A 26529-nucleotide genomic window follows, 5' to 3' on the forward strand; every position below is an offset into this window, starting at 1 on the left:
AATTTGGCAGCAGTGTGGGTATATGTGTGGTTCATGTGCATTTTACATGCATTTTTAGCCGCAGCCCCATTGACTTTTATTAGGTTACGAGTTTTTGGTAAGTTTTCTGAAAGTGCACCAAAAGTCCTGCATGCCACTTCTTTGGTGCCCTTTCAGAAAACACTGCAAAAATGCACAGCCTAATAGAAGTCAATGGGAATGTGGCTAAAAACGCATGTAAAATGCATGTAAACTGTGCTGACACCAACCAAAACGCAGCCCACCAGTGTAAACCCCACCTAAAGCTATTTATTCATGTCTCATTTAGGATACTAACACTTCAATTATATAATTTCCCTGAGGTACCATAATGGGTACTAGCAGTTGCCCCACCACAGTATGAGGAGCGTGTACTATTCTTTCTAATGGTAGGAGAGACACAATGGCAAAGTGATAGTTTATGTGCAAAAAATGTTTTGCTCTTTTTTGTCCAAACAGTAATGGAATTGAAGAAAACACCTTTCTTGGACAGCAACAATTAATGGACAATAAAACTAAATAGGAACATTTCCTGTGCATAATTCAATTTATTGCATCACATTATACAAGCATAAAATGTATCTTTATACTCAAGAACCCTTATTTAAATTTTTCAAAACTGAACATTCTCTTTAGTTTTGGCTATGTACAAATGATGTAGCTCTTGGAAATATGTACACATATATACATTTATATAGGATGTACAATAATATAGAAATTTCCTCAGAAATGTCTGAAGTACAAAAACTTGTTGCGCTGTAAACAGGGTTGCAGTTCCAAGTCTGGTGACCAAATGGAAGATATCCTATAAGCCAAAGAATGATGGCAGGGATATTCATAGATCTGTAAAACAGACAATAAGCAAAATGCAGAAAAAGGTACAAAAAAAGTGGAAAAATGTCCGACTGTGTCCCTTTTCTACATAGGAGTTTAAACTGTTGAGGATGTCTTCCAATGATCACATGCCTTCTGTTTAGCTAGAAATACTGCAATATCACATTGCAAGATATATTCACAGTAGATCAGTTCTTGCTGGGTAATAATGCTGTGCTGCAGCTTGTAACTGGGTTCCATGCAATAGAATGTGAAATAGTGCAGTGGTACTGATTATTTCTCTCTGAAAATGAAAACAAAGTAGTTAGTTGACAATTGTATTTTATTCTGACCAATTGAAAATGACATAGATGTGGTACAGAAAGCTTTAATTACATATGCACAGAAACTAAGGTATGTACCTCAAATCCAGATTTTATTTAAGTTTTATTAATGTGGACTTGTCACCTACAAAGAGCTGCCTCCATAGAAAGGTGAGGATCTGGTTTCAAAAGGTCTTTCTAAGGGCAGCGCGACAAAGAATGCCTATCTAGCCTACCTTAGTATATGTGATGTGAAATACTTAAGTGCTGCTATGCAAATAATATAAAAATAATAAAAAATATATAATGTGTAAAAAGTGTAAAAGCTAGAATAGCTGCACCATTAGACAGTGATCTCACACAAACATAAAATATATATTCAAGAAATGGTGTGCCAATTCAATCAAATATTAATCATCAAAAATTGGCTAATATCAAAAGCCTCAACAAAATGAAATAACATACAATAGTGAAATGAAACTAAACCAAAACCACACAAATGAGTGATATATAATATATGGTTCCCACAAAGTGTTCATATATACGGACTCCTTCTTTGGGAGATAACTCTCTCCCATAAGTGCCGTGTTGTAAAACAACGATGATCAGTGATATACGATCCACCACCACCTCTAGATGAATTGGCCGCTCACCTTAGGCAAAGACCTCCTGGGTCAAATCACGCCTCTGGTTGTAATATCGTTGTATTGTGGGTCCTCTGAAGTGATTACCAACTGCTCTTCTAAAGATGCTCAGAGTAGAAAGGAAACATTCACCACGCAAGTTTGCTTGTATAAATGGGTATTTATTAAATAAAATGCCCACTCACATAGTTGTCATCTTGTACATTGCCTGCAACACTGAAATACCAAGAGCTCGCCTCCTCATCACTCCTTTCGAGTTCCACGAGACACCAGAAGTGACGTCACCATCAGATGAAGTCAGTGACATCAGATCTGAATGTGGAATAGGATACAGGAGCATATTTAGAACATCCCAAGAGGTTTTCCTAAACACAGTGGGGGTAATTTACTAAGATGAATGCGCTGTGCCGGTTCATACCTTAATTTGTGCGCCAGATAAATTATTAAGGGAGCGTATGAACCGGCGCACACATAAGCGCAACAGATAATATGCCGGCGCACACGATAATAATATGCCATTGATAATAGCGCACGCCGTATCATTAACAGTCCATTCACACCAGGGCAACATGACTTCCAGCGTGACTTTGGGAGGCAACTTGGACACGACTTGAGTGTGAATCACAGCGTGACTTGGTGACTTGGGGCCCCCAGGCCAGGAGACTTTAATTTAAAAAAAAACGGCATGGGTTCCCCTCCAAGAGAATACCAGGCCCTTCAGGTCTGGTATGGATATTAAGGGGAACCCTGCACCAAAAAAATGGCGTTTGGTGTCCCCTAAAAATCCATACCAGGCCCCTCAGGTCTGGCATGGATTTTAAGGGGAACCCCGTTCCAAAAAAAATGCCGTGGGGGTCCCCCTCAAAATCCATACCAGACCCTTATCTGGGCATACAACCTGGCAGGCCGCAGGAAAAGAGGGGGGACGAGAGAACACCCCTCCTTTCTGAATCATACCACGCCACATGGCTTCAACATTGGGAGGGTGCTTTGGGGTACCCCCCAAAGCACCTTGTCCCAATGTTGATGATCACAAGGGCCTCATCCCCACAATCCTGGCCGGTGGTTGTGGGGGTCTGTGGGCTTATCGGAATCTGGAAGCCCCCTTTAACAAGGGGACCCCCAGATCCCGCCCCCCGTGTGAAATGGTAAGGGGGTACAAAAGTACCCCTACCATTTCACCAAAAAAGTGACAAAAGTGTTAAAAATGACAAGAGACCGTTTTTGACAATTCCATTATTAAAGTCTTCTTCTTTCATCTTCGTTCTTCTGGTCTTCTTCTTTCTTCTTTCCTTCATCCTTTGGTTTCTTCCTCCATCTTCTTCTTCCTCCGATCCTCTGCTTCTTGCTCCGGTGTTCTCGTCCGGCATCTTCCTCCACGTCGTCTCTTCTTCCCCGCTTCCTTCTTGGGCTGCTCCACGCAATGGGAGGCTCCCGCTGTGTGGCGCTTCTCTTCTTCTGACACTTATATAACGGAACTGTGCGTCTTATAAGAAGTGTCAGAAGAAGAGAAGCATCACACAGCGGGAGCCTCCCATTGTGCGGAGAGGCCCGAGAACGAAGCAAGGAAGAAGAGACACAGTGGAGGAAGATGCCAGACAAGAACACCGGAGCAAGAAGCAGAGGATCGGAAGAAGAAGAAGATGGAGGAAGAAACCAAAGGATGAAGAAAAGAAGAAGGAAGAAGACCAGAAGAAATAAGATGAAAGAAGAAGACTTTAATAAAGGAATTGTCAAAAACTGTCTCTTGTCATTTTTAACACTTTTGTCACTTTTTTGGTGAAATGGTAGGGGTACCATTTCACACAGGGGGGGCTGGGATCTGGGGGTCCCCTTGTTAAAGGGGGCTTCCAGATTCCGATAAGCCCACTGCCCGTACCCCAAAGCACCCTTCCAATGTTGAGGGCATGTGGCCTGGTACAGTTCAGGAGGGGGGGGGGCGCTCTCTCGTCCCCCTCTTTTTCCTGGGGCCTGCCAGGTTGCGTGCTCAGATAAGGGTCTGGTATGGATTTTGAGGGGGACTCCCATACCATTTTTCTTTTGCCGGGGGTTCACCTTAAAATCCATGTTAGACCTGAAGGGTCTGGTATGGATTTTGAGGGGGATCCCTACTCCGTTTTTTTTGGTGCGGGGTTCCCCTTAAAATCCATGCCAGACCTGAAGGGCCTGGTATGGATTCTGAGGGGGACTCCCACGCCATTTTTTTTGCCGTGGGGTTCCCCTTAATATCCATACCAGAGCTGAAGGATGCTAACATGACCTGTGTGCCTTTAAAAAAAACCATAAAAGTGAACAAGCACAAAAAAAGTCAAGTTGAGAGGTGCGCCTGTTCAACTTATGCAAATTAATCTACGTGGCTTGACATTTACTAAGATTTTGCCGGCACAGTGAACCAAAGCACTTGAACGTGCGCATATGCCGCTTGCGCATGCGCAGTGCATAAATTGACCTCGAGCAGTTCCAAGTGTATTTGCAGTAGCAGCAAGCTTGCTCAGGGAAAGTTACTTTTCCATTCTATTTTGGGCATATTTGTTATTTGGACAGTTATAACTATACTTCCTCACATCACCCACACCACTCCCATAATATTGGCACTTCTAGCTTCTTTTAATTCTGAGTTCAATAATGCGTGCACCATGTCTATAGTGGTGCAGCGATCGCTGCCTCCCGTGCGCCGGCATGTTAATAGTAAATGGGGAATTGCACTGTGTTACAGGCACAAATGCTTTGTGATTACGAAAACGGCTGTTGCGCATCGGCGTGCGCTGCAACTCATGGCGCAAACTGTTTGTAAATCAGCCCCAGTGTCTCTAGACAATTTGCACAGTGTCATGCCAAAGATCCATCTGTTGTTACATTTTTGGCTATTGATAAATATAAACCCCATTGGAGGGGAAGTAATAAGATCAGAGAATTGAGTAAAAGTGAGTCTAAATGGATTTTTAAACTCAATACTCTTCTTCCGTTCGGTCTGATCTAAATTGTTTTATTTCTGATTACTGATTTAATTAACTATTTGGGATGAGCTGCCAACTACTTGGGTGTTCTACCTCTAGCCGGACATATTTAACATTAATGATTTATTTTATGTTTAGTTACATTTAGATAACTTAGGGAAATTTTAGAAATTTTTATCTATCACATTTTCCATGTTGTTTTATCCATGAAATGGCGCTATCACATATTGCTTACAGACTTCCTTTAGTTAAGGTTTAGTTTTGGTCTGTTCCTCCACCACTAGAGGTCAGCATCTGTTGTAAAAGATAGGACTTGTCAATTTGCACAAGCATTCATTTAATATACATCCACAGTTTTATTAAAATGTGTTTATATATACATACTTTTATCTTTAGAAATAGGTAGATATATATATATATATATATATATATATATATATATATATATATATATATATAGATAGATAGATAGATAGATAGATAGATATATTTATCTATATAAACTATTTTTTAATTCTATGTTCCATTCCTTGGTTTTTTTCATTTTCAGTGTATCGTGTCTAAAATACCGTCTTTAGATAATAATGGTATTAGTAATGTATTATAGCGGGGTTTTTTAAAATATATATCTGTGTTTTGCATCTGATTATTACCCTCTATAGATTTGAGGAATGAGTAGTATAGTAGTCCAATTTGGGTTTTAAGATTGTATCCGATGAGAATTTGTATGTATCAGAGCAGGATGAACCAATGATTCACCCATCACCATGGCAATCTATAAACAAACTGAGGCTCTTAAATCCCGGTGGCGCTCGTCACTAAGCTCATTCTCTTGAAGAAGTCACGTGACACAATGCGTCAGCCGGAGACGGTGACGCCACTTCCAGTGTCTCATGGAACCCGGAATGAGCAGTGAGGTGGTGAGCTCTTGGTATTTCAGTGTTACAGGCAATGTACAAGATGACAGCTATGTGAGTGGGCGTTTTTATTTAATAAATACACATTTATACAAGCAATCTTGCACGATTCATTTTTCCTTTCTACTCTCAGCATATTTAGAAGAGCAGTTGGTGATCACTTCAGAGGACCCAGAATACAGCGATATTACAGGCTGGAAAGCCTAGATACATTGCGGCAGCCAGCTTGGTGGGGTCACGGGTTACCCGAGTGAAACACCCGCTACACTTGATTGAATTAGAGCACCATTTCTTGAATATATATCTAGCCTACCTTCCTCTCCTGCTTTCATAAATATTGGGGTATCAGTGAAGCACAATGGTTTACAATCTGTGTTCTATAGTAACGTTTCCCTAATGTTTATGGAGAAGTTTGGATGGACTTTTCCTCAGGTAGCTCAAGATAGCAGGTAGTTCTCAACTGCAAAAGATAGAAGCTGTCTTATTCTTAGGGCCAAATGTAATTTTCCAGGTTTTTTTAACCATTTACCCATCAGTAATAATGGAGAAGTAAAGCCAAAGCTATTTTGGCTATACTTGTCCTGCACTCCTAAGACTCACTTTCAGCCGACAGCAGGCTAAAGTCTGCTGTCTGTGGGCATCACTCTGCCAAGCCAGGCTTGGGAAAGATCCTGACTTTATAGTTGGGATCCACCTAGATGTCTGGACTGGTAGTTGGCTCAGCCTCTAAGCCAGCTGCTGAGACCCTGAGCCTCCACAGCTCAGCGCTCCATTGAACACTGGAGGGTCAGAGAAGGCTCTCTGCTTACTAAAGGCTGAGAACTAAGTGATCAGCTGTATTTGATCGCTCTCAGTCTTAGAACCAGCAGGGGGAGCAGATGCAGCATCCATCTAGGTGAATGTAAAGATTTTATTTATTTTTTTCTACAAGCCCATATTTCTCTTTTAAATCTTCAAACAATAAATTTACTGAAACACTATTTCCCTAATTTCTTCAAGATTTACTATCACTGTCATTCCTATCTACGGTATGTCCCACAATGATATCTTCCCTTTTCTATCACAGCACTTACCACAGTTGCTCTGTGGTTAGATATCTCCTTGGATAACCATGTTTTTTTATACACAAAATTTGTCCTGGCATCTTGCTTGCAATCACACTCCAGGCATACAACTGCCAGCAATGAAAACTCTTGAGACATTTGTGCTAACAATCTCAGAGTCAGATTCCATTTTTTCATTGATTTTGAATGTGCAAATTCCAAAGCAGTCATTCTTATCTTTGTACTAATATGGTGTGCATTTCTTTCCTGCAGCCACGGGTTGCAGAAAAGGAATTCACACAATTCCCCCCATCAACATAGACAGTGGAATCCCTCCTGCCGAGACATTGTCATTTTCCGTGCGAAGGAAGCTGTCTCTGCTGTGGGAGAAGACAGTGATTACTGCTAGCGGCTATAGCTGCCGCTAGCTATAATCGCAAGTAAATCCGGCAGACTGGTTGTACCCAAGCTGATCGAACAAACAACTTGGTACATTCAGCCTGCCCATACAGGGTTCGAATCCTCTATGTCCGGCCTTTAAGTGGTGCTGACCTGGAGCAAACATGCAGCAAGGTAAGGATGCTTGTGATTCTAAATAAATAAGCACTTTGCAAGTTTATGCTAGCCCAACACAAAGGGTCAGCCAAAACAATTAGATCCTCATATAATTATCCTCCAACGAAATATGTACATCCAGGATTCAGTGCATGAAGCCCAAGGAATTCGGAGGAATACTTTTTTTTTTAACAGCAGAGATGAGAAGAAGATCAGACTTAAAAAACTGCCTTCCTGTTCCCTAGCAACATGCTGCCAAGCTTAGATTTCCACTAATACAATTGTTCAAAATCCATACAAGAAGAGATTATTGTATTATTTTGCTGAAAATGATCACATTGATCCATAAACTCTACCCATGCACAGCCGTCTAAAGTTCACTGGCAAAATGTAACTATGAGCTGATTACAGTGCCTTGCAAAAGTATTCACCTCCCCTTGGCTTTTTAACTATTTTTTACATTACAGCCTTTAGTTCAATGTTTTTTTTTTTATATCTGAATTATATGTGATGGATCAGAACACAATAGTCTAAGTTGGTGAAGTCAAATTAGAAAAATATATACATAAAACTATTTTTCAGAAATAAAAAAATTATAAGTGGCATGTGTGTATGTGTTCACCCCCTTTGTTATGAAGCCCATAAAAAAGGTGCAACCAATTACCTTCAGAAGTCACATAATTAGTGAAATGATGTCCACCCATGTGCAATCTAAGTGTCACATGATCTGTTATTACATATACACACCTTTCTGAAAGGCCCCGGAGGCTGCAACCCCTACGCAAGAGGCACCACTAACCAAAAACTGCCATGAAGACCAAGGAACTCTCCAAACAAGTAAGGACAATGTTGTTGAGAAGTACAAGTCAGGGTTAGGTTATATAAAAAAAATATCCAAATCTTTGATGATCCCTAGGAGCTCCATCAAATATATCATAACCAAATGGAAACAACATGGTACAACAGCAAACCTGCCAAGAGACGGCTGCACAGCAAAACTCACGGACCAAGCAAGGAGGGCAACAAAATGGCACATTTTGAGTTTGCAAAAAGGCATGTGGGAGACTCCCAAAATGTATGGAAGAAGGTGCTCTGATCTGATGGGACTAAAATTGAACTTTTTGGCCAAAGAAAATGCTATGTCTGGCACAAACTCAACACATCATATCAACCAAAGAACACCAGTGAAACATGGTGGTGGCAGCATCATGCTGTGGGGATGTTTTCAGCAGTCAGGACTGGGAAACTGGTCAGAGTTGAAGGAAAAGATGGATGGTGCTAAATACAGGGATATTCTTGAGCAAAACCTGTACCACTCTGTGATTTGAGGCTAGGATGGAGGTTCACCTTCCAGTAGGACAATGACCCCAAACACACTGCTAAATCAACACTTGAGTGGTTTAAGGGGAAACATGTTAATAGACATGTGCAGAGTAAAATATTTTGTTTCGGAATTTCGTTTTCGTCTGAAAAATTTATTTATTTAGTTACTCCCGAAAATCGTTTTTATTTATTTAGTTTTTCGTTCAAAAATTGCATTCGTCCGAAAATCCACATGAATTTTGGTCGAATCTGTCTTTGAAGGCTTATGGTGTCTGTCGAATGTATAAAGAAGATTCGACGGAGCTAGTATATAGCATACTTCGTGTGAACTTTAGAACCCTATTAAAGTCTATGGGACTCCAACGTTCAAAATCTAAAGTGCTAATTTTAAAGGCTAATATGCAAGTTACTGTCCTAAAAAGTGTTTGGGGACCTGGGTCCTGCCCCAGGGGACATGTATCAATGCAAAAAAAGTTTTAAAAACAGAAGTTTTTTCGGGAGCAGTGATTTTAATAATGATTAAAGTGAAACAATAAAAGTGTAATATTCCTTTAAATTTCGTAGCTGGGGGGTGTGTATAGTATGCCTGTGAAGGGGTGCATGTTTCTGGTGCTTAGAACTGTCCCTGCATAAAGTGTCATTTATGCAGGAAAAAAAGTCCTTTAAAATCACTCGCAGCTATTATTGTCGGCTCCGTAATACAGAGAACACTCATTGAAAGTCATTGATAAAATAAATAAATAAAAAAGCATGGGGGTCACCCAAATTCAATTACCAGGCCCTTCAGGTCTGGTATGGATATTAAGGGGAACCCTGCGTCAAATTTAAAAAAAAATCGACGTGGGGTTCCTGCTAAAAATCCATACCAGACCCTTTATCCGAGCACGCAACCTGGCAGGCCGCAGGGAAAGAGGGGGGACAAGAGAGCATCCCTCCCTCCCTCCTGAACCGTACCAGTCCACATGCCCTCAACATTGGGAGGATGCTTTGGGGGTCTGTGACCCCTCAAAGCACCTTGTCCCCATGTTGATGTGGAGAAGGGCCTCATCCCCACAACCCTGGCCGGTGGTTGTGGGGTTCTGCGGGCGGGGGGCTTATCAGAATCTGGAAGCCCCCTTTAACAAGGGGACCCCCAGATCCAAGCCCCCCCTGTTTGAAATGGTAAGGGGGTACAAAAGTACCCCTACCATTTCACAAAGAAAGCGTAAAAAAATGGTTAAATAAGACAAACACACTTTTGAAAAATTCCTTTATTAAAAATAAAAAAAAGATTCCAGCGGTGGTAATCCACTCTTGCTATCCAGCGGCGGATTATATCTCTCCAGCGATGGTTGATCTGATCCAGCGCAGCGAATCCATCCATCTTCTGTCTCCACGGAGGAGACACTGCGGGGATCCCGGCGGCCTGACATTTGTTATATGGGGAGGGAACCACCATCAACATGGGGACAAGGTGCTTTGAGGGGTCACAGACCCCCAAAGCATCCTCCCAATGTTGAGGGCATGTGGCCTGGTACAGTTCAGGAGGGAAGGGGGCCGCTCTCTCGTCCCCCCCCTCTTTTACTGCGGCCTGCCAGGTTGCGTGCTCGGATAAAGGGTCTGTTTTGGATTTTTAGGGGGACCCCCACGTCAATTTTTTTTAAATTTGACGCGGGGTTCCCCTTAATATCCATACCAGACCTGAAGGACCTGGTAATTGAATTTGGGGGACCCCCACGCTTTTTTTTAAAATTTATTTATTTATTTATTTATTCTATCAATGACTTTCAATGAGTGTTCTCTGTATTACGAAGCCGACAATTCATAATAGCTGCGAGTGATTTTAAAGGACTTTTTTTCCTGCATAAATGACACTTTGTGCAGGGACAGTTCTAAGCACCAGAAACATGCGCCCCTTCACAGGCATACTATACACACCCCCCAGCTACGAAATTTAAAGGAATATTACACTTTTATTGTTTCACTTTAATCATTATTAAAATCACTGCTCCCGAAAAAACGGGCATTTAAAAAAATTTTTTTTGCATTGATACATGTCCCCTGGGGCAGGTCCCAGGTCCCCGGTCCCCAAACACTTTTTAGAACAGTAACTTGCAGAATCTTTTCTTTCTGTCAAATCTTTTCTCTCTGTCGAATATTTTCTCTATATAATCTTGGACCAATAGAGGTAAGGTTAGCCCTTGTACACACGGTCGGAGAATCTGTCGGAATGAATCTTATCGGACCGTGTCGTCAGATAATCCGACTGTGTGTGGTAAGCATCGGACTGATTCCGTCCGAATCTCCGTCCGACCCAATTTTCCAACATGTTGGAAAGATTTCCCGACCAACTGGGCCGGACGGACCTAATCCGATCATGTGTAGAGCATTTTCATCGGACCAAGTGCCACGCATGCTCAGATCAAATTCCTACATCAAAGCTATTGGCTACTAGCCTGAATGTAGTCCCATCGTAACGAAATTACGTCATCACGTTCTGAAAGATCGGATTTTTCGCCAACTTGGCCCGACCGTGTGTATGCAACAGTTTCGGACACAATCCGTCGGACTAAATCCGACGGGCAAAATCCGACGGATTTGGTTGGCAAAATCTCCGACCGTGTGTACGTGGGCTTAGACACATTCGACCACAGGTTCTATAGACACAGATTGTTATTGTCAGAGTCACGTTGAATCTCCTATTCTATATCGAACTGTTGTAACAAGGAAAATGAAAATAAAGCATTTATTTATGTCGGATCTTTTGTTTTTTTGGATTCTGTGCTATCGTTATCGTTTGTCAAAACAAAAACGAAAATACCTGAAATTCGGACAAAAATGCAATAGAAAACGAATGCACATGTCTACATGTTAATGTGTTGGAATGGCCTAGTCAAAGCCCAGACCTCAATCCAATAGAAAATCTGTGGTCAGACTTAAAGATTGATGTTCAAAAGCGCAAACTATCCAACTTGAAGGAGTTGGGGCAGTTTTGCAAGGAGCAATAGGCACAAATCCCAGTGGCAAGATGTGGCAAGCTCATAGAGACTTATCCAAAGCTACTTGGAGCTGTGATAGCTGCACGAGGTGGCTCTACAAAGTATTGACTTTAGGGGGGTGAATAGTTATGCACATTGACTTTTTCTGTTATTTTGTCCTATTTGTTGTTTGCTTCACAATGAAAAAAAAACATCTTCAAAGTTGTGGGCATGTTCTGTAATTTAAATGATGCAAATCCTCAAACAATTCATGTTAATTACAGGTTGCGAGGCAACAAAACATGAAAAATGCCAAGGGGGTGAATACTTTTGCAAGGCACTGTACATTGTTATGTGCCTTTTGTAGGGCAGTGGGATCTACATGTTTCTGCATAGTGGAGCCCTTCAAAAATTTGAGTAAAAGCTACAGAAATGAGGCAGAAGGATTTATATTAAACTGAATACTTGAACATCTTCTGCTTATATGATCAAAAAACAAAAAGGAAAATCATATCTCACTTCATTCACAGTTAGGGCCATTCATTATTCTGGTACTTTCCATTTCTCTTCCTCTCTTTCTTCTCTTTCTGCACTCTCTCCAATTCTGCTTCATACATCATTTCCTGGATGAGGTATTTTTCTCTCCGCATTCGATCTCTCAAGTCTTTGGGAAGGTCAGGTATCAGGTAGGAGATCAAATTCTTTATGCAAAAAACAAGATGCTGGAACACAAAATGTGATCATTTAGAAAAAGTTAAAAAAAAAATGTAACCTAAAAAATAATGGAAAGATACAAGTGGTGAGATACTTAAATATATCATATGTTCTGATTGGTACTGTTAAATGGGGATGAGGTTGGCTTGCACTTGCAGTGTTGTCCCATTGACTTAAATGGCCAAGTGCTGTTTTTACCGCTCTCCAGCTGCCCATGGGGAAAAGACTTTAGGGAGAGCTGACAATTCTGTATAAGTAGAGATACGTTTTCTATTTTTTCTTATTTTTTTTTACATTTTGCCATTACACATTTGGCAGAAGGCAGGCAGCACAGCCAACACCATGACAATGTCTGGCTTCCCATGTCTTTTGTTGGACAAATTCTTACTTATTAGATCTACAAATGACCAAAATTAAACCACAAGATTCAACCCCATTAATTACAATGGGGTTCATAGTTTGTGAACCTCAAAACATTGCAAACCAAGCCCAGGCAGTAGTGTATGTATACCTAAAATTTTGTTTTTCAGTTTTGGATAGAGTAGGGAAGGGTTTTGGAGACAGAACAGGAAGTGAATGTGAATGTTTACACTGAGATAAATGGTTGTACTCAAAACAAGTGACTTCTCCGAAGTGGCAGTAAACCTCCTCAGTCAGCTGTCACCATAACCGGTGTCCATATTAGATGCTTTCCACTCTAATCTTGCTTTACTGACAGTTTAAAAATTTTAATTTTGGATAGATACACTTTCATAAGAATTTACAAGCTATTTTGTATGGTTTTCTATCTTACAGAAGAGAAATAACAGCAGTGCTTCAGCTGGATACTAAAGCTAGCCATACATGGCTCATTTTCTCATTTTTAAGCTGGAGGGCTGAAGGAAAGAAAGTCAATGTCATCGTTCAGCCAGTAATTTTTCACCGAACACAGTCTATTCTAAATCAACTTTTTTTGAGCCATGGTGTTATGCCCCATATACACTATCAGTTTTTCTGCTGAGATTTTCCTTCATATTTACCAAAACCATGTAGTACAAGGGCCTGCCTGATTGCATACAAATTGAAACTCCTAAGGTTTGACCTCATATTATATGGTTTTGGTAAATCTGCAGAAAAACGTATAGTGTGTATGGGGCTATAGTGCTTACGGCTTGAAATTCAGACCATTCAAGCCATCTATGGCTAGCTTAAAAGAGAAGTAAAAAAAAAAAAAAAAGTATACTAACCTAGGTGGATGCAGCATCAATGCTGCATCTATTCCCCGCCGCCCCTATACTAAGAACTGAGCGCTGATCGCTAAGGACAGTACGCAGGAGAACTCAGGAAATATACAGGTATTGTTAGAATAAGCTTAAGGGAATGTCTCAAGCATGTAAGAACAGCTAAGTATATTGCCAGACATTATTACAGGTACTCAGCTGCATATGGCAGAAATAATCAGCAAAACAAGTTGGATGGAAATTTAAGCATTTCATGAATATTTATAAAATTATTATAATGGATAACAATTTTCAGAATGTACAAAAATAGTAATCACAAAAAACAGCATAACAGATGACAATAATGGATAAAAATGATGTGCTCAGAAAGTACAATTGGCCCTGAACAAAATCTATATTTTAAAACCTTGTTTATAAGAGATGCAGAATTTACCAATGAACCCTCTTTTGTGCATATCTATGTTTGTGTCTGCGGCTGACTATTCAAAACATTTTGTTTGTTACAATATAAGACCTATCGGGGGAAGCAGGACAGATTGCCAAGACATTGAAGTACCATCAGTAAATTTACTGTCAGTTTGTAAGAGTCAGTGATTTTTACAGCTGTCAGTAAATGTCCCCATAGAGAAATTTTTGCTCGGCAAGTGTAAGAAAGAACCCATTGGCTGCTTGATGCAGCACCAGCAGTCACTTATCAAGGGCAGAGTTTGAAGCCAGTTTGGATTCTTTTTAAATAGAAGCAGACTGGAGCTGGTGGTGGAAGGAGTAGTAGGCCGCATTCACTGATTCTGCTCCTATATATACTAGACCGCCTGCACTGTATATATATACAGTGCTATCCTGTTCCTATATCTTGATGATGCTAGCTTTCATCAATACTTTTTGTTTAGGGCACCACCTTTAACCAAGGCCCAATTTTTCTGCCCCTGTTTAATAGGAGCATGTAATTACAATTTTTGAAATAATATTTAACAACAGGGCATGTTCCTGCGCCCAAAAAGAGTAACTGTGAGGGGTTACCGTGTTCTGGCACCACCAACACCCAAGGCCCATTTTTTCTGCACCTGTTTGACTGGGAAATGTAATTCCAATTTTTTTAAATATTATTTAACAGCAGGGACCATTCCTGGGGCCAACAAGAGTAACTGTGAGGGATTACAGTGTTCTGGCACTATCAACACCCAAGGCCCATTTTTTCTACACCTGCTTGACTGGGGCATGTAGTTACAGTTTTTTAAATAATATTTAACAGCAGAGCCCGTTTCTGCACCCAACAAGAGAAACTGTGAGGGGTTACAGTGTTCTGGCACCACCAACACCTAAGGCCCAATTTTTCTGCAGAGTATATAGTGCAGTCCATATAGTATATATATTGCAGCTCAGAGTATATACTGCAGTCTGTATAGTATATAGTGCAGTCAGGCTATTTGAATCTGGTATACCAGGCCCTTTGGATCTGGTATAGGTTTTAAGGGAACTCCACACCAATATTTTTAAAAAAAACAGCATGGTGTCCCCCCCAAAATCCATACCAGGCCCTTTGGGTCTGGCATAGATTGTAAGGGGAACTCCATGCCAAAATAAAAAAAATGCCGTGGGGCCCCCCTCAAAATCCACACCAGACTCTTATCTGAGCAAGCAGCCTGGCAGGCCAGGAAAGGGGGGGATGACCGAGCACCCCCCTCCTGAACCATACAGGCCGCTTGCCCTCAACATGCACCTACCCCTGAAAGCACCTTGTCCCCATGTTGACCCCATGTTGGCCTCATTTCAACAACCCTGGCCATTGGTTGTCGGGGTCTGTGGGTGAGGGGCTTATTGAAATCTGGAAGCCCCCTTGTACCCCTAAACATTCACCAAAAAAAGTGTCAAAAAGTGAAAGCCACAATAGACAGTTTTTGACAATTCCTTTATTAAAAAGAAAAAAAAGTGTCCTGCAATGTCCATCCATCTTCATTCACACCGCCCGAGGGACCTGAAAAATAGAAAAAAGCACCGCCTCCATGGGAGGCCCCCCAGCCTCTCTTGGCTGTGAGAGCTGTTATATAGGCAAGGGCGGGGCCACCCGGTGATGTAACTGAGTGACCTGCCCCCTTCTGACTTCCTGTGATGTCAGAGGGGTGGGGTCATCCGATTAGGTCAGCATGTGCCCCCCCTTGCCTATATAAGAGCTGTCAAAGGGAAAATAGAGCAGGCCTCCTATGGATGGATGGACATTGCGGGACACTTTTTTCTTTTTTAATAAAGGAATTGTCAAAAACTGTCTATTGTGGTTCTTACTTTTTGACATTTTTTGGTGAATGGGTAGGGGTACAATGTATCCAACAACCATTCACATGGGGGGGCCGGGATCTGGGGGCCCCCTTGTTAAAGGCGGCTTCCAGATTCTGATAAGGACCCCACCACGGACCCCAACAACCACTGGGCAAGGGTTGTCGGGAAGAGGCTCTTGTCCCCATCAACATGGGGACAAGGTGCTTTGGGGGGACCCCAAAGCACCCTTCCCATGTTGAGGGCATGTGGCCTGGTATGGTTCAGCGGGGGGGGGGCTTTCGCTTGCCCCCCCATCCTGTCCTCTAGGCTGCACGCTTGGATAAGGGCCTGGTATGAATTTTAGGGGGACTCCACTGCAATTTTGTTTATTGCAGTGTGGAGTTCCCCTTAAAATCCATACCAGACCCGAAGGGCCTGGTATGGACTGGGGGGGGTCACGCCTATTTTTTCCTTGATTTTTTTTTATCCATATTGCCGGGAGCCATGAGCAGTTTTCAATGAATTTGTTTCCTTTAGAAATGTAATTTTGCTACGGCACTGTAATACATATCACACCGATGCGCCACTTTACAGGCAGACTACGGGGACCCCCCCCCCCAGGTGTGATATTTAAAGGAATATTTAATTTTATTGTTTCACTTTAAGCATCATTAAAATCACTGTTACTGAAAAAAATGGTTGTATTAAACACTTTTTTTTGCATTGATACATGTCCTCTGGGTTAGTACCCGGGTCCCCATACCCTTTTTTATGGCAATAACTTGCATATAAGCCTGAAAAATTTGCACTTTTGACTTTTCATGTTCGTGTCCCATACTTTAATAGGGTTCACATGTTCGTACAATTTTTTGCCTATTCACATGTTCTGGTGCAAACCAAACCGGGGGGGTGTTCGGCCCATCCCTAACGCACATACTAAAACATCAGTATCAGTCTTTATGTACTAACAATTTACAGGCCTCTTAAACATAAAGCTTGTGCTATCTTACCTCAAATACAATGATGAAAGCTAAGCGTGCAGCAAGCACATGCCAGAACTGCAAAGTGTAAGCATAGGGCTCAGGACCATGAGGTGGACCTCTGTAGTCTCGATACCTGTGAACAGGTGAGAAAAATGCTTCAATAAAATCTCAGGTAATCAAACATCAAGGTAAACCTATAAATGGTGGCTTTTATCCTGTATGGACAGATCCTCCCCTCCTGCAGGGTCTCTCTTGGCAAGGCCACATAAGACACAGTCAGAGTGGTAAGGCTGCACATGCTCAGTTTGGTCTCTATTGCTGGAGAGAACATTCAGAGGTAGCCAGGTCACATGGAATTGACATGACACATTTGTGCATGTATATAGATCCTAAATGCCAGCCCAGTCCCTCCTTCCTTCTCCATGCCCAGAAACTAAAAAATAACACAGTGGGTGGGATGTCACATCTTGATTGATGGAGGATCCGCCTCCTATAACAGCATGAGGACACAGGCTGTAGCAGAAATCTCCTCCTACCTGAACACTCAGCATTCAGGCAGACCCTGCAGTTTATCATATGACCGTGGTATACATATCAGCCAAAAAGGAATATAGTGGCAGTATTTTAATGTAAAAAGAAGATTTATATTTATATTTTTATATTACTGGGTTTAGTAACGCTTTAAGTTTTTTCCCTCTGTTTTCACCTGATGATCTGGCCAGTAACACACATCCTGTATTAGAGTGCCCCAACTCTGGATGAAGAAGCACAGGGGAAACATTTGGACAGCAGCATTGTCAGTCTGGGAGGAGGGGAATGTTAGCTGTACTAGCAGATTTAAATACACTAACAAATTGAAGCTGAACTCCAGCTAATACTTTATAATCAGTTGCAGCAAACATTTTTTTTTTACTTTTAGGACAAAGGTTTTACATGAATAAATAAAAGCTGATCATTGTAAGCAACCCCGTTAGTGTTAAATGGTCTCTCTCCTCCCTGCAACTCCAAAAGAGCTTTTATGTTGAAAAACAACAGACTTGCTGGCTGGATGACCTGAATAAAATAAAAAAAACAAAAGCCTAAAAAAAAAGAAAAACAAATCTCACATGGCCACATGATCACATGTAATCGATCACATTAGGCAATTTTGCCTGGCCTGCAGACTTCAATAACCCCTACTTGCTCATCAGTTAGTGGTTACTATGTTCAACATCCCTTTTTTAATTTTGTTACAATTACCTCTTATATCAGGGTATTACACATCAAGAATGAATGTCTCTTACCGGCAATATTTCACATGTGCGCCATTAACTCTTGCATGAAACTCAGAATCTGAGCGATTCTCAAAATCATGTACTAGGAAGACAGAAAGGCTGGCATTTACATACCCGACCATGCACCTTTGAAAATAAAAATGAAAAGTTAGTGAATGTGTTGTCAAGTTACACTAAATTGTATAAAGCCAAAACGCGTTTTGCAGTTTTTCATAAAGCAGGGAAGTATTAAAACACTTTTAGCACAATTACCTTAAAATGTTCACATGCCAGCAACCCTTCCCAATTATTTTACTTGATGTTCCCCGCCATTAAAATACTTTCAAGACAGGCTTTTCATAAAAATGAACAGAGATTCTTCTAAACACAAATAGGGTATTCAGTGAAGCGCCTGTGTGTCTCTCTGTGGGCTATACAGCAAGGTTCTTGGAGCAATGAGGACAGATACATATTAGACTTGGGGGGGATGCCGTGGCCACATCCAATTCGCACATATGTAAACCCTGCCAAAAAGTACTAAATGCACACTCATCCTTTAGGCTATGTGAAACATAATATGCCATAATAGTAGGGGCAATAGACAGGAAGTATATGCAAAGGTAGTTTTTCCAAAGATTTAGTGAGTTAGAGGGCAGGGAAGGGTTAGAGTAGCCTCAGTCTAGTTAAGTTTTTATTGCTGTCTGTGTCCCTGCTGGGGAGATTTACTGTACTGGTCCTAGAGACCATTGTCCCTGAGACAGAAAGCACGTTGTCATCAGAGCAAGAAGTAAGGGAAATTCCATCAATGCAAACACCTGTTCCTGTTTAAGATGAGAATTCTCTTCCCTTTGGAGAGATTTCCTCTAATTTCCTTTTTATTTCCAGGGTAGGAAATGAAGAGAAATCCACCCAGTAGGACACAGACAGAAAAAAACCTGATGGGGTTTTAAATCCCACCCTACTTTAAAACTAAATAAAAATACTCTAGTTAAATAAAATAAAAAAAAAGAAAAGTTTTTTATCCTTTGTACCCACTCGCTGCTTTGGAAGCTAGGGTAACAATGGCAACAAAAGCCTGGTTGCCCTTATTTAAAATGGCGCTGGCCGTAGCCTTGCATCGCTTCATTTCCGATTTTGAAATAACGCTATGCTATGGCCCAGCGATGCCTATTGCCTCCTGGGATTGATGACAAACATCTCCCAGGAGGCACTGCAGACCAGAAATGACACGCTCGGCTGCAGCCAAAAAGGAGGAAATTAATATTTCATTCACAAATATAAGTGAGTTAAAAAAAAAAAAAAAAAAAAAAATATATATATATATATATATATATATATATATATATATATATATATATATATATATATATATATGCCAAATCATTTTAAGCGCACAAAGCAGCTTGGTCTTAAAAATGTGGATGGAACTCTGGTTTAACCAAATATCATAAAAACTGTAAAATGTATACATGTTGGTTAAATATCATAAGGCTTTAGGCTATTACTGTACTTTTCTCCAGCTTGTCCTAGACCGGCACAAGGTCCATATTTGTAAGCATACACCAGCCGAGGAATGAAGTCTGAGGTCACCGCTATAACAAATGCATTGGTAATAACAGACAGGATCCCGATGCCTTCTAGAATTCCATACCAGATACCTGTTTAAAGTGATAATCCTGTTAGCATGGAAGCAACATAAAATCGTGTAGAAGACAACAAATACACCATTGTAAAAGGGTATGTAAATCCTCACAAACGTCTCTTTTTTGATCCATTTTGATATATTTTGGTCTGTTAAATATACAATTGAAAAAGTTCTGATATTTCTGTCTAAAAAAATAAATAAAATAGAAATACCTGTTGTACATGTCGTGAGTGATCTGGTAACATCATGTGATGTGAATGATATCATAATATACACCTCAACCAATCAGTGGTAGCCTTGTTTTCATTCATAAAGTACAAAGCTTTCTGTAATTGGCTGAGCAGCACTGAGCCTGACTCCCTTTTGCTCTGGGAGTGGAACACAAAGTCTCTGTCCCACTGCCAGAACACAAAGCTGTATACTGTATGTATCTGTTTCTTAATACAGTTTATACAATGCAGACAGCAGCCGCATGTATTAGTAAAGGACATAATTAATTTGGCCTAGCTTAGCCAAAACCAATTATTTAAATTCATAGTAAACATGGAGTTAGGCTTTAGTGTGTTACTAGACCCACAACAGTAAAAAGAGTCTGTATATGCAGTAAAGCATGCTTGTTATACTCACTCTGGAACCTAAGGGACTATTCCTGTGCATTGTGATAAAAGGCTGTTTGATCCTGTAGACACAGATGTTCCCCTTCTTGCATTGCCCCCAAAACATGACCAGATTAAGACTAGAGTAATTGGAGTAAGGCTGCATATGCTCGGTTTGATGTGTATTGTTAGAGAGTTTCTTTTTCTTTTGGTGAGTGCATGTGATCATCACAGGGCCAGTCACCACTGTGCATCCTTGATAGGACAGTCAGAGTAGAATGAAAACTACTACAAGCTTTAACCAGGCACTGATAGAAGTCATAAGACTTCTATATACTGCTGATTAGAAAACATATTTAACAGTTTATATTTACTAAAATAATTGCATTTCCATGTTCTGTGTACTGCGAGAGACCAGATATAGTGAATGCAGGTTCCTAGGTTTAGTAACAATTTAAGTTCCACATTATGCTATACTTAAGCTTTACAAAAATGTTATAAAATCACAAAATGATTCAGTTTATGAAGCGCAATACTACACTTTATTAAATTTGGTAACATTTTTACCAATTAATTTGACTATTATAATCCAGTAGTTTACCAGTTAGCAAATCTACCTAGTCAATAAACTTAATTAAAAGGTATTAACCAAATCACATGTTCCAAGAGTTTATTGACCCCGCCAAATATTATTAACCCGATTCACTAATGAAAGCTCTATCTATATAATTAATTGACTAATTGTAATCCATTATAATGCAATGTGTTGATTCACACCAGCTGTTATCCAAACCCTAGATGTCTGTGGAAGCAGGTTTCAGCATAAACATTTGGCTTATCTGAGCATTCCTGTCTACACTGTTGTCCAGAGATAGAAGAAAGCTGGGGGCAAGCACCAGGGAAGGCAATATCAATCAAACAACATTTTTTAATCCAACCAATACCTCTTTCAATATAGCTTCTAAATATAGCCTTCAATGTTTATAACAACAGTGTGTAGTATAAAAACTTTTACAAAGCGGTTGTAAAGCTTTCATGATGTTCTGAGCAGTTTTGATTTATCAAAGCCAGCTCCATCAGCTCCAGTTTGGGGATATTAAACACATATATGCTGCTGGCTGTCACTTTATACAAACTGCTAGGAGCAGGCAGTCAACAAGTTTCAAGTATTGCTAAAGCTTTCTGAAAATATTCTAAAGCCACCCAAATGCTTGTTTAAAGCAACAACCTGTACTTCAATTAAGATCTGTATTAAACATCCCCAACTTGGAGATAAAGGGTGCTTTAAATTGTATCTGTGCCCAGACTATAGGCATCAAACTATTTACATATTCTTAGGAGCTTTAAACAAGCCATCACCCACCTCTCTAGCTGCCTGTGTTGTGGAGGAATTTGTTTTCACTGATCCTCAAAGATCACAATAATAAATAAAGGCCCTGAAGTTGGTTTCCTGGTTAGCTTAGAAACATCTGCTGTTTGTTTTAGAGGACTGGTAAACTGCCAATATCTGCTCTCACAGAAACAAGACACAGTTTTAATGTCTTTGTTGTGAAATTTGAAAAAAAAATATTTCCACAATGCCTATAGATACAAAGGTAAATGTAGGCTTGTTTTAAAGTGTTTTTTACTTCTTGTTCTGAATATGTAAAAACGTTAGCGTGCATAATCCCAGCTCGTTTCAAGAAAGCTGCCCAAAGCTTGCTAAAAACGTAGCAAATTCTTTGTAAACACTTGCTCATATACAAGCTGAATCTGTGCATACAGGGAATAACGTCTCTTGGTTTCTGCTTAGATGTGATAATGTTGTCAGATCTGCTGAACTGTGCTGAACATCTTTTATGTCTCTGGGCACCAAAACACTATATGCCTAAAATATTCTAGAGGGAACTAGTAGAAAGAAGGATGTGCTAGTAACAAGACTGTCATGCTACTCCAATAGCTTTGTTATTTTCTGAATCAATGACTCAGGAGAAGTATGCAGATACGTTTAAAATGACTCTGGTTTCACTTGATACATACCTTTTCTAGACTAGAAAATAGGAAATTATAGTCATGGTGACCTATCAACTAACAGGTCAGAAGTTGCAGCCTAGTTTATCTCAATGCAAGTTTTCTTTTGAACAAAGTAATTATTTTTTACTTTTACAGACATCTTGCAGGTAAAAGATTTACTCTGAAGCTTGCTACACACACCACAATCTTATAGTACAGGCTCTCTACAGTTTTCTAGATCTGAACTATGTTGTTTGAGAGTGTACCTAAATAATTCCTTCAATTTATATCCCAAATCAGGTAAGCATTTGCACTATATAGTAGTTGGAAATTCTAAGGGAGATTGTACAATTCAATGGTAGGGTGTGTGGCCAGCCCAAACCAACATTTTCTGTAACAACCATGATTGTTCTCATAGGAATCATTTGACCAAGAATAGAACTAGTGGTTCCAGTGGACAATCTAAGGCCCAAGGCTTTCGAAATAAGCCCAGTCTTTGAAGGTAAGAATTCATGATAGCATTGCACCACTTCTATGAAAGTAAAATATTAAGTGCCCATATAAGAAGGGGTTAAATATTAACTGAACAATTTACAATGAAAGCAACCGTAATCAAAATAATGTACCGCCTATTATAAAATACAAGAATAGTTACAAAGTTATGTATAAACCTTGTATAAAGCTTCTTAGCCGAAACACGTCAATGTATAGCCTGTCCCCGTGTACTCATGTAACCAATAAAGTACTTTTATTCAGGAGCATCCGAGTTGCCAGACTTCCTGTTTTAAGTTTTATCAAGTTGACCTCTTATATCTCCAATACAAAAATACAATTTTTGACACTACATCCTTTCCACGTGTTTCTATATACAGTAAATCTCTGATGTGTTTATCGGTATACATTTTCTTTTCCTTGTTTTTTTTTTATAAACGTTTCTTTTTATTGAAGTACATAAAATATACAATCTTGTGTCAATCGGTATACATTTTTATATTGTGTTTATATCATGTGACATTAACTAAATTTAAAAATGGGGATCATGCATCCAAACTTTCCTTGTTGTTTATGTAAACCAATCTGCTTCACCCCATTTCAACTTCTAATTTGCACTAACAAACTAAACGTGAGAAGGTGATGGGGTTATAAAAACAAATTCTTTCACAATTATTCTATATGTATATTTCATACATACAAAATATTCTAAAATGCTTTACCAAATGCATAAGACCATTAACTGAGCACTGAATAATAGATTCCCTGAGCCACTGAAGGCACTATTCTATGACACAGAAAAATCTAGACATGTGCTATTCGTTTTGTTCCAAATTAATATTCGGACAAATTTTTCGTTATTCAGAGATTGAGATATTTCCGAATACCCGAATTAAAATTTAAACAAATTTTACTGAATGCTCTGTATAATTAAATGAAATTTGTCTGAATTTTGTAAATTCGGACTGAAATTCAAATCTAATTTTACATCGACCTCCAGTCGAAATTCTGACTGTATTTATATTGCTGAAATCAAAGACTGTGGGGGGTTATTTACTAAAGGAAAATCCACTTTTCACTGCAAGTGCACGTGGAAGTAAAGTCACTGTAAATCTGAGGGGGACATGCAAGGAAAATAAAAAACAAAATTTTAGCTTGCACATGATTGGATGATAAAATCAGCAGAGCTTCCCTTCATTTCAGATCCACCCCTTAGATTTAGAACGACTGCACTTCCAAATGCACTTGCAGTGCAAAGTGGATTTGCCTTTCATAAATAACCCTCTGTGTGTGTTACTAGAGTACTATTTTGAAATAATGCTGTTTAGTTAAAGTGGTTGTAAACCCTTACAAACCACTTTGACCTACAGGTAAGCCTAGATTAAGGCTTACCTGTAGGTCCAAGAAATATCTCCTAAACCTATACGGTTTATGAGATATTTACCTGAAGACAGCCACCGCTGTCTACGGCGCATGCGCCGTAGACAGCGGCACGCAGGCGCACTGGGCAAGTCATAGATCGCGGCGATATGCCGCGAGTGTCGGCTCCCGTGCGCATGCGCGGGAGTAACGTCATCGCTGCTCCGGCGAATCACAGCGCCGGAGCAGCGAGACCCACCAAGAAGATGGACGCTCGGAAACTACAGGGGACAGCAGTGACTTCGCTGGCTCCTGTGTCAGGTAATTGACACATAATGGACTACTATGCGATGCATAGTAGTCCACTATGCTTTACCTTTGCAGGGAATCAAAGAGGAAGTAAACCCATCAGGGTTTACTTCCTCTTTAAGCCAGTGGTGATTTAAAGAGTTATTGTAATCATTTGATGAAGATTTTTCTTTTGCTTGTTCACTTTGCCACATCTGAATCGAAAAAAAAAAAATATATAACGTTTTCGATTAGGCCGATTTAAAATTTATCTAATCAAATGTTTTGAATCAAAAATAATTGGTAAATTCAAAGAAAATTCCAAAAACTAATCTCGAATACGAATTGAATGAATCAACTGAATTTAATGAAACAAAATAACTAGATTAAGGAAATGAAACAAAACAAATTTTAACGTTGTGCACATGTCTAGAACAATCCAACTCTATCAGAGGAAGCTTTGTTATTTCTTTTATCAAAACACCAAAAACCCAATTTAACACAAAAATTATATTATTGGGTGATTATTTTTGAAAAGAGAAACATTGTGCAGTAACTCGTGAGGACTCAGGCGCTAAAGTGAATGAATTAATGAAACTTGATCTCTGGTTGCAGAGGGTTTAGGAACAACACCATTCTTTCTGCCTTAATATTAAATAGGCTTAAATTAGGAGAAGTTACAGTATACTTTTATGGCAACATAAGTATAAGTATACCATACAGGCAAATTTGAATACATCAAAAGGCTATTTACATGTATACATTTATCTAGAGTAAGCATAGTAAATTTAGCACATTCCACTAAATTGCTAATTTCCTAAGGGCCTTTTGGAGGGGATCGATGCTATGGAATGCAGACAGAAGCGCCAAGGCAGGCATACTACAGTCTGTATTAAACCATATGGTACATTCTTAGACTCACTCAAAACAAATTAGGCCAGATGCCCTCACCTATGTCCTTGGCTCGTGATGCTAAGGGTCTTCTCCACTGAGTGATAAATTTGTAAGCATCAAGGCGGATTTCAATAATATTGTTAAGTAAGGCAAGGAGTGGTGCAAGCGGAAAAGCAGCAACAAATATAGTTGTGAAGCCAAATTGAAGAACTGTAAGGGAAAGAGGTAAATATTAGTATCAAGTCACTGCATAATATAGCATCCTAAAGCCAAAGGATTGCTAGGTTATTCTGATCATGGGGAAAAGTAAAGCGGATGTAAAGCCAAAACATTATTATAAATTTTTTTTTTTTGGTTTCGGATAGGGAAAATTCAGAACACCTGTCAAATTTTTGCTGCTGCTTGTGTTCACCCTTTCTTTTGTCCTGGTGATCATTGTCACTGAAACAGAAAGCAATAGGAAATTCTAAATTTTAGAGCTGTACCAGGACAAGAGTCGAGGGTAAATTTGCCAATGGGGACACCTGTTTCTGTAATTCCCCTCACTTTGCAGAGATCTCTGCTTACTTCCTGTTACATCTCTATGGCAATAAGTGAAGGGAAATCTCCCCAACCGGACATTATTAGTATTATTATATAGGATGTATATAGCGCCAACAGTTTGCGCAGCGCTTTACAATATGACAGCAGATAATACAGCTACAATACAATTTGATACATTGAAAACAAACCAAAAAAGGCTATGTCAAACTGTATAAATACTATATATATATAACAATAAAGGTTGCAGATTGCATGCCATTATTAATGTTAAAGATATTTAAGGTTCAGCTGTGGTTATGTGGGATGATGCTTTACACACAGGGGATTTCTTCTCTACGAATCCCATTGAAACAGACTGTAGCCTGCTTTTTTCCAGCAGACAGTATACAAAATGCAATATAAAGCATCTCCCATTTTGCCAGTAACTATCTTAATATTATTACTTTGTTTATTATAAGGTATCTAGAACTGGCTAGGAACAATTTTCCCTTCAGACAGTTTGATTTTTTTGCAGAATAGATTCATCAAAGTATTTGCCCTGGTTAACACTACCAATCACTTATAAATCTCTGCATTCCTGTGCAATTCACATGCGATTCAGTGCAGTGTGATTTGAGCCCATTCATTTTGAACAGGCTCAAATCACATTGCATTGCACCAAAGTAAAGCTTTACAGTTTTAATGCATCAATTTTAGAATCACACTGCAAGCACGTTGCATGGTCATTTTGTACCATGTGATCCAGTA

General features: G+C 39.8%; 1 protein-coding gene across 5 annotated transcripts in view; it reads right to left on the reverse strand.

Annotated features, from left to right (window-relative positions):
* Nucleotides 1-546: 546 nt before the first annotated feature.
* Nucleotides 547-26529, reverse strand: part of ANO4 (anoctamin 4) — a 320816-nt gene continuing 294833 nt past the window's right edge. For 4 of the 5 annotated variants that reach the window (XM_077472272.1, XM_077472275.1, XM_077472274.1 and 1 more), the window contains 6 exons: nucleotides 25297-25449; nucleotides 19484-19631; nucleotides 18004-18120; nucleotides 16748-16853; nucleotides 12070-12272; nucleotides 547-1135 (listed from right to left, as the gene is read on the reverse strand). In XM_077472272.1, coding sequence (XP_077328398.1) covers nucleotides 12081-12272; nucleotides 16748-16853; nucleotides 18004-18120; nucleotides 19484-19631; nucleotides 25297-25449 — 716 coding nt within the window. In that variant the 3' untranslated portion in view covers nucleotides 547-1135; nucleotides 12070-12080. The remainder of the gene's footprint in view (nucleotides 1136-12069; nucleotides 12273-16747; nucleotides 16854-18003; nucleotides 18121-19483; nucleotides 19632-25296; nucleotides 25450-26529) is intronic. The other variant, XM_077472273.1, reaches the window with a different exon arrangement.

The sequence above is a fragment of the Lithobates pipiens genome, unplaced genomic scaffold (genome assembly GCF_037356315.1).
Source record: "Lithobates pipiens isolate NorthernLeopardFrog02 unplaced genomic scaffold, aLitPip1_a1.2 Scaffold_8, whole genome shotgun sequence".
NCBI lineage: Eukaryota > Metazoa > Chordata > Amphibia > Anura > Ranidae > Lithobates > Lithobates pipiens.